Genomic DNA, 13,550 nt, shown 5'->3' on the forward strand with positions numbered 1-13,550 from the left:
CTTCCAGTTTCACCCAGCCTAGAGAATATCCTTTAATAGTTCTTGAAGTATATGTCTACTGACAATAAATTCTCTCAACTGTAGTTATCTGAAAAGGTCCTCATTTCATCTTCATTTTTAAAATAAATGTTCAACCACCCCCATAACAAGATGAAAAAAAAAAATGTTCAACGGGTATGGAATTCTAAATGGGAGGTTTTTAGTCAGTACTCTAAAGATGTCATTCCACTGGATTGTAGTGTCTCTTGTTTAAAAATTGAAAAGTTGATGATTATTTTTTAATGTTGTTCTTCTGAAGATAATGTGTTTTTTTCCACTGGTTGCTTTTAAAATTTTCTCCTTTCATTTTCAGCAGTTCAGTTCTGATATACCTTAGTGAAGTTTTCTTTGTTTTATCCTATGTGGTAGTAGAAGAACTGCTTGAATCTGTGAGTTGCTGTCTTTTATCAGATTTGGAAAATATTTAACCATTTTAAAAAATATTTCTGTAACATGTTTTCTCATCTGTTCTTCTGGGACTTTTGTTCATATCCCATGTCTCTCATACATCATACATTCTCTTCTTTCTACTTTTCTCCCTCTCTGTGCTTCAATTTGAATATTTTCTTTTTTTTTTTTTTTTTGAGACAGAGTCTCACTCTGTTGCCCAGGCTAGAGTGAGTGCTGTGGCATCAGCCTAGCTCACAGCAACCTCAAACTCCTGAGCTCAAGCGATCCTCCTGTCTCAGCCTCCCGAGTAGCTGGGACTACAGGCATGCGCCACCATGCCCAGCTAATTTTTTCTATATATATTTTTAGCTGTCCATATAATTTCTTTCTATTTTTAGTAGAGGTGGGGTCTCACTCTTGCTCAGGCTGGTCTCGAACTCCTGAGCTCAAACGATCCGCCCACCTCGGCCTCCCAGAGTGCTAGGATTACAGGCGTGAGCCACTGCGCCCGGCCCAATTTGAATATTTTCAATTGATCTGTTTTCAGTCCTATCCACCCTGTCTTCTGCTGTGTTTAGTCTGCTGTTAAACACATCTAATGAGTTCTTAATTTCAGATATTGGTATTTTATAATTTTAAAAGGTTCATCTGGTTTGTTATGATAGATTCTAATTTTCTGTTGAAATAATGCATCTTTTAATCCATTTGTCTACCTTTTTCTCTGTTTTCTTTAGCATTTCAATCACAGTTATTTCAAAATTTTTGTCTGCCAACAATGGGAACATCTGTGAGTCTATATCTATTGACTATTTTATCTCTTGATTATTGGTCATTTTTTTTCTTGTTTCTTTGCATTTGTATTAGTTTTTATTTTATGCTGGATATTATAGATGCTGTGTTATAGAGGCTTATGCACATACAAAGAGTTTTGATCTGGTAGACAGTTAAATTATTGGTAGATTACTTTGATCTTGTTGAGGTGTGGTTTTAGATTTTCTTAGGATGTGTCCATTTCTGTTTTGTCCTTACTCCTAGAATGTAGCCTTAATCTGATGGCAGCTCCTATGGTGTTGCTTTTATTCCTAGAATATGGCTTTTCTGGAGTTTCATCTAAAAGCCCAGGGTGTTCATCAAAGTCTGTTTATTCAAGCTGGGCCCAAATACCAATTATCTCTCCCTAGAACTTTGCAATCTTCATAATTTTTCATCAGTTCTGAGGCTTGCTGTTCTCTGTAAGCCTCTGGGACTCTTGACTAAATTTGTGGGGCCCAGGAGTTGACCAAGCATTAAAGTGGAATTTCCATGAAGACTTTTGGGGTTTTCCCTCTGAGGCTCCCCTTCTTGACAGCCACTCCACCAATCCTGGCCACTCTTGCATACGTAATCTCCAATCCCTGTCTCTCTCACCTGAAAAATACTCCTCCATGCACTGTGGCCTAGAAAATGTTCCCAGGAAGATACCTGGCTCAATATAGGGCTATGATAATGGATTGACCCAGTGATGCTTAATTTAGATTAGCTACTTATGTTTTCTCACAGATTTGGCTTAGATCTTCTGCCTTATTCACATACAGATAACTTGTAGGGTAAAGCCTACCTTTTATCCAACAGTAGAGAGTTATTGAAGGTTTACTATGTGCCAACTACTTTTCATGTATGTATCTCTTTTAATCTCCATGACAAGCACATAAGAAATAATAATAAGAGTGGAGGCCAGGCGCGGTGGCTCACCCCTGTAGTCCTAGCACTCTGGGAGGCTGAGATTGGGAGGATCGCTTAAGGTCAGGAGTTCGAGACCAACCTGAGCAAGAGCGAGACCCTGTCTCTACTAAAAATAGAAAGAAATTATTTGGACAACTAAATATATATATATATATATATATATATATAAAAAATTAGCCAGGCCTGGTGGTGCGTGCCTGTAGTCTCAGCTATTCGGGAGGCTGAGGCAGAAGGATTGCTTGAGCCCAGGAGTTTGAGGTTGCTGTGAGCTAGGCTGACTCCACGGCACTCTAGCCGGGCAGCAGAGTGAGACTCTGTCTCAAAAAAAAAAAAAAAAGAGTGGAGAAGAAAGAAAGAATAATATTATAACAGTTAGTACTTATACAGTATTACCAAGTGCCAGGCATTGTTCTGAGCATTTCATATGTCCGTATGTCTATACATACATACTCATTTAATCCTCACATCAACCTTATAGATTGGTACTATTTTATTATTCCTGCTTTATAAATGAAGAGTCTGAGAAACTATAGGGATTAAGTAACTCCTCCCTCTCCCCCCAAAGACACACAATATATAAATTATAGAATTCAGAATTTAAATCTAGTCAGGTTGGTTCCAAAATTTGTGATTTTAATCACTTCACTATTGGTGATTTATTCTCACATTACAGAGAAGAGAACTGAATTTTAGAAAGGTTAGGGATCTTTTCAGTGTCTTAGTGCTAGTAAGTAGCAGCACAAGGGTTTGAACAAGACTCCAAAGCCTTGCTCTTTTCTCTGGACCACACTTCTTCCTAAAGGAGTGAAGAAAAATGTTTTCACTTTTAGGACTTTACTTTCAAAGGATTTTGTGAGAATTTTTTAAGGACTCAAGAGGGGACAAAATAGCTTCCTTTTGTTCTTAAAGAAGATGGTATCTTCTCATGGATATGGTCTATTGGCCGATTTATGGCCAGTTACTGGAAGGGGGTTGTTTTTCCCATTGACACGTGTTAATTTTGAATACTTCTAGGACTAACTCTTAGGGAAGCATATTGACAGTTCCATGAGTGTCTGTTTTGAAAGTGGAAAGATGGCAGAGCTCAACCTCAAGGTCCTCTGCCTACACTGGGGACACATCATGTTCAACTGACTCATGTATCTTCCTTCAGGCATGAGCACATGTGTTCCTTTGGTGTTTCAAGCATTTGCTAGCTAGAAACAGGGTCCTTGAGAGGGTCTGAGAAACAACATGTTTGTTTTGTTAAGACTTCCAGGCTCAGGCTGGGAGAGGGGCTTGTTCCTTTGTTGGGGATATTAGACCCAGTTATTCCCTTGTGCTGTGCTGGGTGTTTACACAGTGAGCCTGGAGTGCTATGGAGGCTGTAGGGTGCGTTCTGCTGTGGGAGCCGCACCAAACTCATGGGTACTCACTTAATCTCTGACACTGACCACCCTTCTTTACAGTGTGGAGGCTGCCAGCATCGGGTTCGTCATTATTATCGACCGACGAAGGGACAAGTGGAGCTCCATAAAGGCATCCTTGACACGAATAGCTGTAAATATTTATTTTTGTGCCGTTATTATTATTATGAAAGTCATTTAAATTATCTATTCAAGCATTTCATTTCAAAGTCCTGGGGAAAAGGCAATTATGTCATATTTTTGGAAGGTCTTTGTAGCAGGTGCTGTTGTGTCATGTCCATATCCCCTCTCCCACTTGAAGGTCACCTACAGGCAATTACTGAGCATGTCAAAGGCTTCCTGAGTCTCTCTACCTTATTGACCTCCTTGGTCACTGAAGAGGGACAGGCAGGCAGTGCTGGGAAGTTTCAGGAGTAACCTGTGACCATTGAGTTACAGGAGTTGGTGGATAAATATTCCAGCTTCTGTACCCTTCAGTGGGACAATTCTGAGGTGTGTTCCACATAGTATCTCAGAGGGTCTCAGCCCTTTTTGCCTGTAGTAATAACCCCCTAATTGATCCATTGGCTCTCTATTCCTTGTTGTCTTTCTTTCTCATTTGAGTTTCCTGGAATCACCTCCCCAACAAACTATTAAAAACTTGTACCCAAATCTTTGTCCTGAGGGTTTGCTTTGAGGGGCAACCCAATTTAAGATAGTCTTTATTTCAGTATTCATATTATTTTTTTCATAGATTACAAAGACAATGGCAAACCAGACAGAACGATATTTAATTAGCTTGATTGGAGGTGTGCTTGTATTTGGCATTAAATTGGACAATCTTGGATGGGCTTCCTTTTCCTTATTAGTCTGACTTTGATCCCTGTTTGTTGCCTTTTAGCAAGTAGATGTATCCTCCCTCTGTAGGGACCTCAGACCTGTGAACTCAGCCACATGGTCAAGCAGAGATGCCTGAGGGCCAGCACATCAGCATTTTTACCTGAGCACACACTCACTTATACCCACCCACAGAAGCAGTCACGCATACAGACTTGCACACACACACACACACACACACACACAGTCCCTCTTAGATCGCTTTAGAGCCCCATCCAGATTCACTAATTGTGTCTTAGCTGATTTATTCTGTCATGACATAACAAAATGCAAGGTTCTTCTGTTTAGGAGCTTGCGTTTCAAAGATGGGAGAAGGGAATACTCCCTTCTGTTTCTGCATGGATTCTTTGGTCCCTTTAGTTTTAGTTACAGGATTTATCTTTGGGGTAATTGCAACTGTGGTTGATGCCCATGACTATTCCAGTGGTCTGGCTTCTAGTGTTCTGGTTTTCCAGGATTCATAGACAATACTTGAATAATATAATATTTGAGCCTAATTTGTCCCAGAGTTACATTTATCACTTTATGTGCAAAAGATGCTGTAGTGCAAAAATCCTACAATCTATCAGAATCTCTTCAAGTGCTTGTTGAAAATACAGATACCTAGATTTCATCTCAGTCCTAATGAGTCAGAATAGTCTGCCGTAAGGACCAGATTTTTAAAAAAAAAAATAGTGACTTAGAAGGTTGTTTTGGGGGGAATCTCTGTAAGAGTGGAAAGCCACGGGCAGTTCCCACGGAGACTCAGGTTCCTAAATGTACCACTGAGGAGTTATATGAATCTGGGTGATCTCTTTGCTCAGGACCTCACCTGGAGATGAGGGCAATACTTTCTGAAAGCACCTTGACAATAGTATGCATCAAAATGCTTAAAATACTAATTCTTTGACTCAGTAATTCTTCTAGAAATCTATCCTAAGAAAATATTCCAAAATGTGATAAAGTTGTTCATGTCAGAGTTATTTATAATAGCAAAATTATCAAAAAGCCTAAGTGACTGGCAATCCCAATAAAGGATTGGTTAAATAAATTGTATGCCCATAAAATTAATATTTCCAAAGAATTTATCAATAACAGGAATAAAAGCCCATGGTATAATGTCAAGTGAAAAGGCAGGTTACAAAGTATTTCCACAGTCTGAGTTTAACCATGATAAAGACATGTAAACAAAGAAAACAGCCCATAAGTAAATAAATTGAAATACTTATGGCTGTGAGATCATAGATGAATTTTCTTTTCTATTATATACTTTTATTAATTTCCCAATTTTTCTATAAAGAATATGAATTATTTTTATAATCAGAAAATTTTTCTGCTTATTTGGTTTGCTTTGGTTTTTCAGAAGGAGTTTGGATTATCTGACCTCTAAGGTCTCTTTTAGCTCTGAATTCCTGTGAAATCTACATCCATGGTATCCACTTTAACTTTTTCTTCTGTAATCTTGGGCAAGAGGAGACCAAAGTAGACCATGATAATGGACATGACATTTTCTCTCGCCTCCCCCCTGACACTTTTCATGATACTTCCAGGTGGCATTTCCAGGAAATTTACAGCTCATATTCATCCTTCGTCCATCCTGCTTTATCCAGAGGACATTCACTGACATTGGCATTAAATACTATCGAGATGAATTTAAAATGAAAGTGCCGGTAAGCATGACCTTTCTTCTTATCTCCACTTGGCTAGGGCATCTGGAGAAGATGGCATTTGAGCAGAGTTTCTAAGAAAAGTCAGATTCAATGGGCAGAGAGAGAGAGGAGGGTGTTCTGGGCTGAGGGAACAGCACGTGTAAAGGCAGAGGCAGGAAGTGCACATTTGATATGAGGTCCATGGAAAGACACATTTTTGTTGGAGTACGTAGAGGATAATGTTTTAGAAGTAAGGTAGGAAACATGGAATAGGTCTTCAATGTGAGGACACAGGGTCTGGATTTTATTCATTAGGCACTGGGGATCCTGGGAAGGTTTTCTAGGTGAGGAGTGACATGGTAAAGTGAGACTGGAGTTATATCAATCTGATAGTGGCGTCTAAGACTGTAGAAAGAGATTGAAGGAGGAAGCTAAATTGTACAGATGAAACAAAATATGGATCTAAGATATGGGGTGACATAAATATATGAAACTGTACATTAAAAATTAAGTCCAACGTTGTGATTCTCATGGCAAGCAGATGTGGGGAAATATGTATTCTTATGCTTTTCTGGTAGGAATGGAGTTGGTAAGATAAACGGAATGATAAAGTTGATGCAACCATAATAGAAAATGAGGCTTGGAAGGAAGAATTTTACTATATTCATATTCCCAGAGGCAGAGGTCACCTCATGCCAAATAGAGCCACAGGGGAAGCACCAAGTTTTGGTCAGGAGGCAGAGGCAGGTGCAAGGGGGAAAGCTAGACCACAGCTGTTAGTGGGGTTTCTGTGGGAGTGGCAAGGCAGGGCAGGGGGAACAGCTTAGAATTGGCTAGTTTGAATAATTCCTGCAAGCTTTGGGCCATAGAGGAGGTCTCTGGTTACCTGGCTGCTGGCCCTGGACAGGTTTAGGGCAAGGGAAATATTGGCTTGGTATGTGACAGTTTGATAAGCAGATGCTTGGGCACTTGGACTTGAGGTTGGTTGTTGTGCTCCTACCTGGGCCCTCTGCTGTCTCTAACTGGTGAGCCCTGGGAGGGCCAATGTCTCCCCAGTCATGAGACCATGAGTACAAGAGCATCAAGAATACAGAAAATAAGAAAATGTAGTTCACATAATTTACCCTGTGATGAAAGGATGGCAAATAGACAAATACAGAATCTAAGAAAATACAGAACAACAACTATTTTAAGGCCCGTTTTATATGCTCTGTGTGTCCTCTGAGTTTGACAAGCACAATTATTCTGCTTTTCCCCTTTCCTACTAATATACAGAATTTTAAAACCTTTTAAAAAACTTTATCCTGTAAAGATTAAAAGAGGGGAGAAGATTTTGTGGTGAAACTGCCTTTCCTTCATTTTTGAGATTACATGTGATAAAATTCACCCTTTTTGGTGTACAGTTTTATGGGTTTTGAAAAATGTATGGATTTATGTAATCACCACTACAGTCAAGATACAGAACGGTTCCGTCCCCCCAAAACTTCCACATGCTGACCCTTCATAATCAACCCCTCTCCCCAGCCCTCGCCCCTGGCAGCCACTGATCTGCCTCCATCTCTGCAGTTTTACCTTTTCCCAAGAGTCATGCAGATGGAATTCCAATCATGCACTGCATAAGGATGTTTGGTCAACAACAGACCGCATGGTGGTGGTCCCATAAGATTATAATATTGTGTTTTTACTATACTTTTTCTATGTTTGGAGCCACAAATACTTTCCATTGTGTTCCAGTTGCCTACAGTATTCCATATAGTAACATGCAATACAGGTTTGTAGCCTAGGAGCATTAGGCTATGCCACATGGCCTAGGCATATAGTAGGCTATACCATCTGGGTTTGTGTAAGTACACTCCATGATGTTTGCACACTGACAAAATTGACTAACAATGCATTTCTCAGAACTTATCTCTGTCATTAAGTGACGCATGACTGTATATGCTAAGTAGCCTTTGAATCTGACTTCTGTCACTTAGCACAAAAGATTTGGGTTTTATCCATGTTGCTGGATATGTTAATAGTTCTTTCTTTTTATTACTGAATGTTCTTTCATGTTATAGAGGTACCAGTTTATCCATTCACCAGGTAAGAACATGTGAGTTGTTTCTAGTTTTTAGCAATTAAGAATAAAGCTGATAGAAACATTCACGTACAGATTTTTGCTGGGCCATATAGTATTAAATAGATATATGTTTAACTTTATAAGAAACTGCCAGACTGTCTTGCAAAGTGGCTCTACTGCTTTGCATTCCCACCAGTAATGTATGAGAATTCTAGCTGCTCCATAGTTTTGTCAACTTGCTAAAAACAGGGTAATTTAAAAAATTTTTTTAGCTATTCTAGTAGGTGTGTCATGGTATTTCCCTGTGGTTTTAATTTGCAGTTCCCTAATGACTGATTATATTGAGCCTCTTTTCATGAATTTATTTTCCATCTGTATATCTTCTTTGGTGAAGCTACTATTGAAATCCTTTGCCCATTTTTAACTGGGTTGTTTCCTTATTGTTGAGTTTTGAGAGTTCTTTATATATTCCGAATATAAGTCAATGTCAGATATATGACTTGCAAATATTTTCTTCTAGTTTGTAGGTTGTATCTTCATTCTCTTAACAATGTCTTCTGTAGAGCGTTTTTAATTTGGATGAAATCTAATTTATTAGTTTTTCTTCTATGGATTGTGCTTTTGGTGTCATATCTCAGAACTCTTTGCCCAACCCAAAGATTTTGCCGAAGATTTTTCTGGGAAAACATTTACTCTACTTACATAGCATTTCTGACACTTAATGTATTCTGTGGGTTTATTCCACACCAAGCAATTCTTCAACTCTCTGGGCATAATCCTGGTGTTCTACAATTTAGTTCAATCAATTTAGTTCAGTTCAAACACTGAATTTAGCATAAGATTCCACAACTTATGGAGTCAGTGCCACAAGATTTCCCCCACTTCAGATGACAGTAAGTCTGGGCCTCCTGTACTTCTGACCTACTGGCTATAAATTTGGGGGCTCCCACAGACCCCTCTTTGGGTTCTAGAATGATTTGCAGAACTAAGGGGAAACACCTATGTTTATTGGTTTATTATAAAGGATACAACTCGGAACAACCAAAAAAAAAAAAAAAATAGAGAGAGAGAGATGCATAGGGCAAGGTGTGTGTGTCGGGGAATGGAGCTTCTATGCTCTCTCTAGGTGTGCCACCCACCCAGCACCTTGGTATGTTTACCAACCTGGGAGTAGTGGGTGGGTCTGAAGCTATAATCACTTATAATTTATCACTTATAATCACTTGGTCTTCCTGGTAACCAGCCCATCCTGAGGCTATCTAGTTTTCCCACCCTGAGTCACCCTATTAGCATAAACTCTGGTGTGACTAAATCAGGCTCATTATGAATAACAAAAGATACTCCTGTCTCTCAGGAAATTACGAGAGTTTTAGGAGCTCTGTGCCAAGGAATCAGGGATAAAGGCCAAATAAGGTTTTTTATGATACCACAATTTTCTTCTAAATTCTCTTCCAAGCTTTATGTTTTACATTTATAATTGTGAACCATTTTGAGTTAATTTTTGTATAGATGTGAGGTATGTTAATCTAAATAACAGGCTCTCTAAAAGAAAAGGATATTTATTCAGTAAAAGGACATTGCAATGGAAATAGTGTGCCATTGTACTCAGGGAGGTAAAGGGAGACAAAGATTTTTAAAGGAAAAATGGGGAGGATTACATAATTGTTTTGAGATAATTATCCTTGGCTACAAGGATCAATAACAAGAGTGAAGCCAGTCCAAGGTTGGACAGGCAGTTGCTGGGCAGATGTCCTTCCAGAAGTATTTTTTGTGTAAGGTTCAATAACCTTTGCTCAAGGTTGTAGTTTTTGCAGTCTTTTGTGACAGTTTTGTTGTTAGGCATGCAAGTGTCAGAACCTTCTCTTCCCAGCCTTCTACCAATTTTTTTGTTCAAATATATTATCCCTTGATATCTTATAATTTAGACTATAAATCTAAATGCCTGATAAGGCAAAGTTGAAATATTGTTTAAGTAATAGTAGAATCTAGATGAGCTACTATTTAATGACCTTTGAAGAATATATTTAATTTTTTTTTCCCACTTACAGATCATCTTGTTAAATTCTGTTTCTGACCTTCATGGCTACATTGACAAAAGCCAACTGACACAGGAGTTAGGGGGGACTTTGGAATATCGCCATAGTCAGTGGATAAATCATCGCACTGTGAGTACCAACTTATGTGCACTTTTCACTGTCTCTCCTTATTGTCCAGAAGATGGGGAGTGGGGCTTAAAGACCAACTGTTGAGAGGTCACCCCATGATGTCCTAACCTCAGGAAGGTTGTGATTACTAAGCCATAGGCAGGGAAAGGAGGAGTGTGGAAAGGTAAAGGCTGAGGTTCCTCCCGTTGACCACCTTACCTCACTGCATCTTCTGGCATGGGGGTTTGGGGAGACTTGACTTAGAGTGCACCTGGGGAGTTTTAAAAAACATTCATACCCTGCTGTATCTCAGAGAAATTAAGTTATTTGGTCTTGAACGGGTCTTAGACATTAGCGGTTCATAAAACCCCCAGACGATGCTAATGTGCAAACAGATTGAAACCCATGAAGTCAGAAGAAGCTACATTTAAATATTGTCACCATGACTTATGGTATGACCTTGGGTGAGTTACTAAGCCTCTCTGAGCTTGTTTCTTCCGCTGTTAAAATGAGATTAACACAGTGGTTCTCTCCTGGGGATAATTTTGCCCCTCAGAGGACATATGTCAGTGTCTTTAGACATTTTTTGTAGTCATAACTTGGGGGTAGGTACTGGCATCTAGTGGGTAGAGGCCAGGGACTCTGCTAAACATCTTAGAATGCCCAAGACCACTCTGCACAGCAAAGAATTATCTGGCCCAAAGTGTGAACAGTGCCAATGCTGAGAAACCCAGGACTAACAAAAGCTACCTGAAAGTTTGATATGGGGAATAAGTGATATATTATCTGTGAAAGTACCTGACATTTTACTTTTTGCTTCTTAATCACATTGGTGGTAATTATGTCAAACTGGAAGGTTTGGTAATATTGACAAAAAAGTGAGATTGAAACTCAGTGCAATAGTTTGAATGTTGGTGTTTCCCCAGAATTCACATATTGGAACTCAATGTGATAACGTTAGGAGGTGGGCCTTTGGGGGTGTGATTAAGTCATGAAGGCTCTAGCGTCATAAATGGATTTAGTGCCTTTATAAAGAGGTTGAACGGAGCTGCCGTGTTCCTTCTGCCATGTGAGAACACAGAGAAGGCACCATCTATGAGGAACAGATCCTCACCAGACACCAAATCTGGACTTCTCAGACTCCAGAACTATAAGAAATAAATTTCTGTTGTTTATAAATTACTCAGTCTAAGTATTTTTGTTATAGGCCTGTCTTTTAGGCTGTTTTTGTGGTTGTGCATGTATTAAACACATGACAGTGAACTTTAAAAATTCAACTAGTGGCTGGGCACGGTGGCTCACGCCTGTAATCCTAGCACTTTGGGAAGCTGAGGCAGGAGTGTTGCTTGAGGCCAGAAATTCAAGACCAGCCTGAGCAATATAGTGAGATCCCATCTCTATAAGAATTTTAAAAATGAGCTAGGCATGATGGTGTGTGCCTGGAGTCCCAGCTACTCAGGAGGCTAAGGCAGAGGGATCATTTGAACTCAGGAGTTTGAGGTTGCAGTGAGCTATGATGACACCACTGCACTGTAGCCCAGGTGACAGAGCAAGAACCTGTCTCAAACAAACCAACCCCCCAAAACAAAAAAACAACTAGCATCGAAAGATCAGAGATATTCTTTACATGTCCCATTTACATGTTATATGTATATATTTTATACACATGTACATACAGGCATATCTCATTTTATTATACTTTATTGTGCTTTGCAGATATTGAATTTTTTACAAATTGAAGTTTTGTGACAACCCTGCCTAAAGTCTATCAGCACCACTTTTCCAACAGTATGTGCTTACTTTGTGTCTTGGTCACATTTTGGTAATTCTAGCAATATTTTGAACTTTTTCATTATTATTATTTTTGTAATGGTGATCTGTGATCAGTGATCTTTGCCATTACTATCGTAATTGTTTTGGGGTGCTGAGAACCAGGCCCTTATAAGCTGTCTATTGAGTGAACTTAATAGATTGTGTATGTTTTGACTCCTGGATCAACCAGGCATTCCCGTCTCTTTCTCTCTTTGGGCTTCCGTAATCCCTGAGACACAAAATATTGAAATTAGGCCAAATAATAACCCTATAATGACCTCTAAGTGTGCAAGTAAAAGGAAGAACCTGATGTCTCTCACTTTAAATCAAAAGCTAGAAATGATTAAGCTTAGTGCAGAAGGCATGTTGAAAGCAGAGAAAGGCTGAAAGCTAGGCCTCTTGTGCCAAACAGTTAGCTAAGTTGTAAATGCAAAGGAAAAATTCTTGAAGGAAATTAAAAGTGCTACTCCAGTGAACACACAAATGATAAAAAATCAAAATGGCCTTATTGCTGATATAGAGAAAGTTTTGGTGGTCTGGATAGGAGATCAAACCAGTCACAACATTCCCTTAAGCCAAAGCCTAATCCAGAGCAAGACCCTAACTGTCTTCAATTTGAGGAAAGCTGAGACAGATGAGAAAGCTGCAGAAGAAAAGTGTAAAGCTAGCAGAGGTTGCTTCATGAGATTTAAAGAAAGAAGCCATCTCTGTAACATAAAAGTGCAAGATGAAGAAGCAAGTGCTGATATAGAAGCTGCAGCAAGTTATCCAGAAGACCTTGCTAAGATCATTGGTGAAGGTGATTATTCTAAACAACAGACTTTCAGTGGAGACCAAACAGGCTTCTATTGGAAGAAGAAGCTATCCAGGACTTTCATAACTAGAGAGGAGAAGTCATTGTTTAGCTTCAAAGGACAGGCTTGCCGTCTTGGTAGGGGCTAATGCAGCTGGTGACTTTAAGTTGAAGCCAATGCTCATTTACCATTCTGAAAATCCTAGGGCCCTTAAGAAATGGTGCTAAATGTACTCTGCCTATGCTCTATAAATGGAACAGCAAAGCCTGAATGACAGCACATCTTTTATACCATGTTTACTGAATATTTTAAGCCCACTGTTGAGACCTACTGCTCAGAAAAAAAGAAAGATTCCTTTCAAAATATTAGTGCTCATTAACAGTGCACCTAGTCATCCAAGAACTCTAATGGATATATACAAGAAAATGAATGTTGCTTTCATGCCTACAAACACAATATCCATCCTGCAGCCCATAGATCAAGGAGTAATTTCAACTTCCAAGTCTTATTATTGAACAAATACATTCCATAAGACTCTAGTTGCCATAGATAGTGATTCCTCTGATGGGTCTGACAAAGTGAATGGAAAACCTTCAGGGAAGGATTCACCATTCTAGGTGCCACTAAGAACATTCATGGGAGGAGAAAAGATGGCAGAATGGAGATAACCTCCTGGA

General features: G+C 39.2%; 1 protein-coding gene across 1 annotated transcript in view; it reads left to right on the plus strand.

Moving 5' to 3' along the window:
- MCF2L2 (MCF.2 cell line derived transforming sequence-like 2) overlaps positions 1-13,550 on the plus strand; it is a 207,438-nt gene that overhangs the window by 70,192 nt on the left and 123,696 nt on the right. Inside the window, exons 4-6 of the mRNA XM_069471995.1 lie at positions 3,600-3,690; positions 5,963-6,082; positions 10,172-10,288. Coding sequence (XP_069328096.1) covers positions 3,600-3,690; positions 5,963-6,082; positions 10,172-10,288 — 328 coding nt within the window. The remainder of the gene's footprint in view (positions 1-3,599; positions 3,691-5,962; positions 6,083-10,171; positions 10,289-13,550) is intronic.

Source organism: Eulemur rufifrons, chromosome 7 (genome assembly GCF_041146395.1).
Source record: "Eulemur rufifrons isolate Redbay chromosome 7, OSU_ERuf_1, whole genome shotgun sequence".
Taxonomy (NCBI): domain Eukaryota; kingdom Metazoa; phylum Chordata; class Mammalia; order Primates; family Lemuridae; genus Eulemur; species Eulemur rufifrons.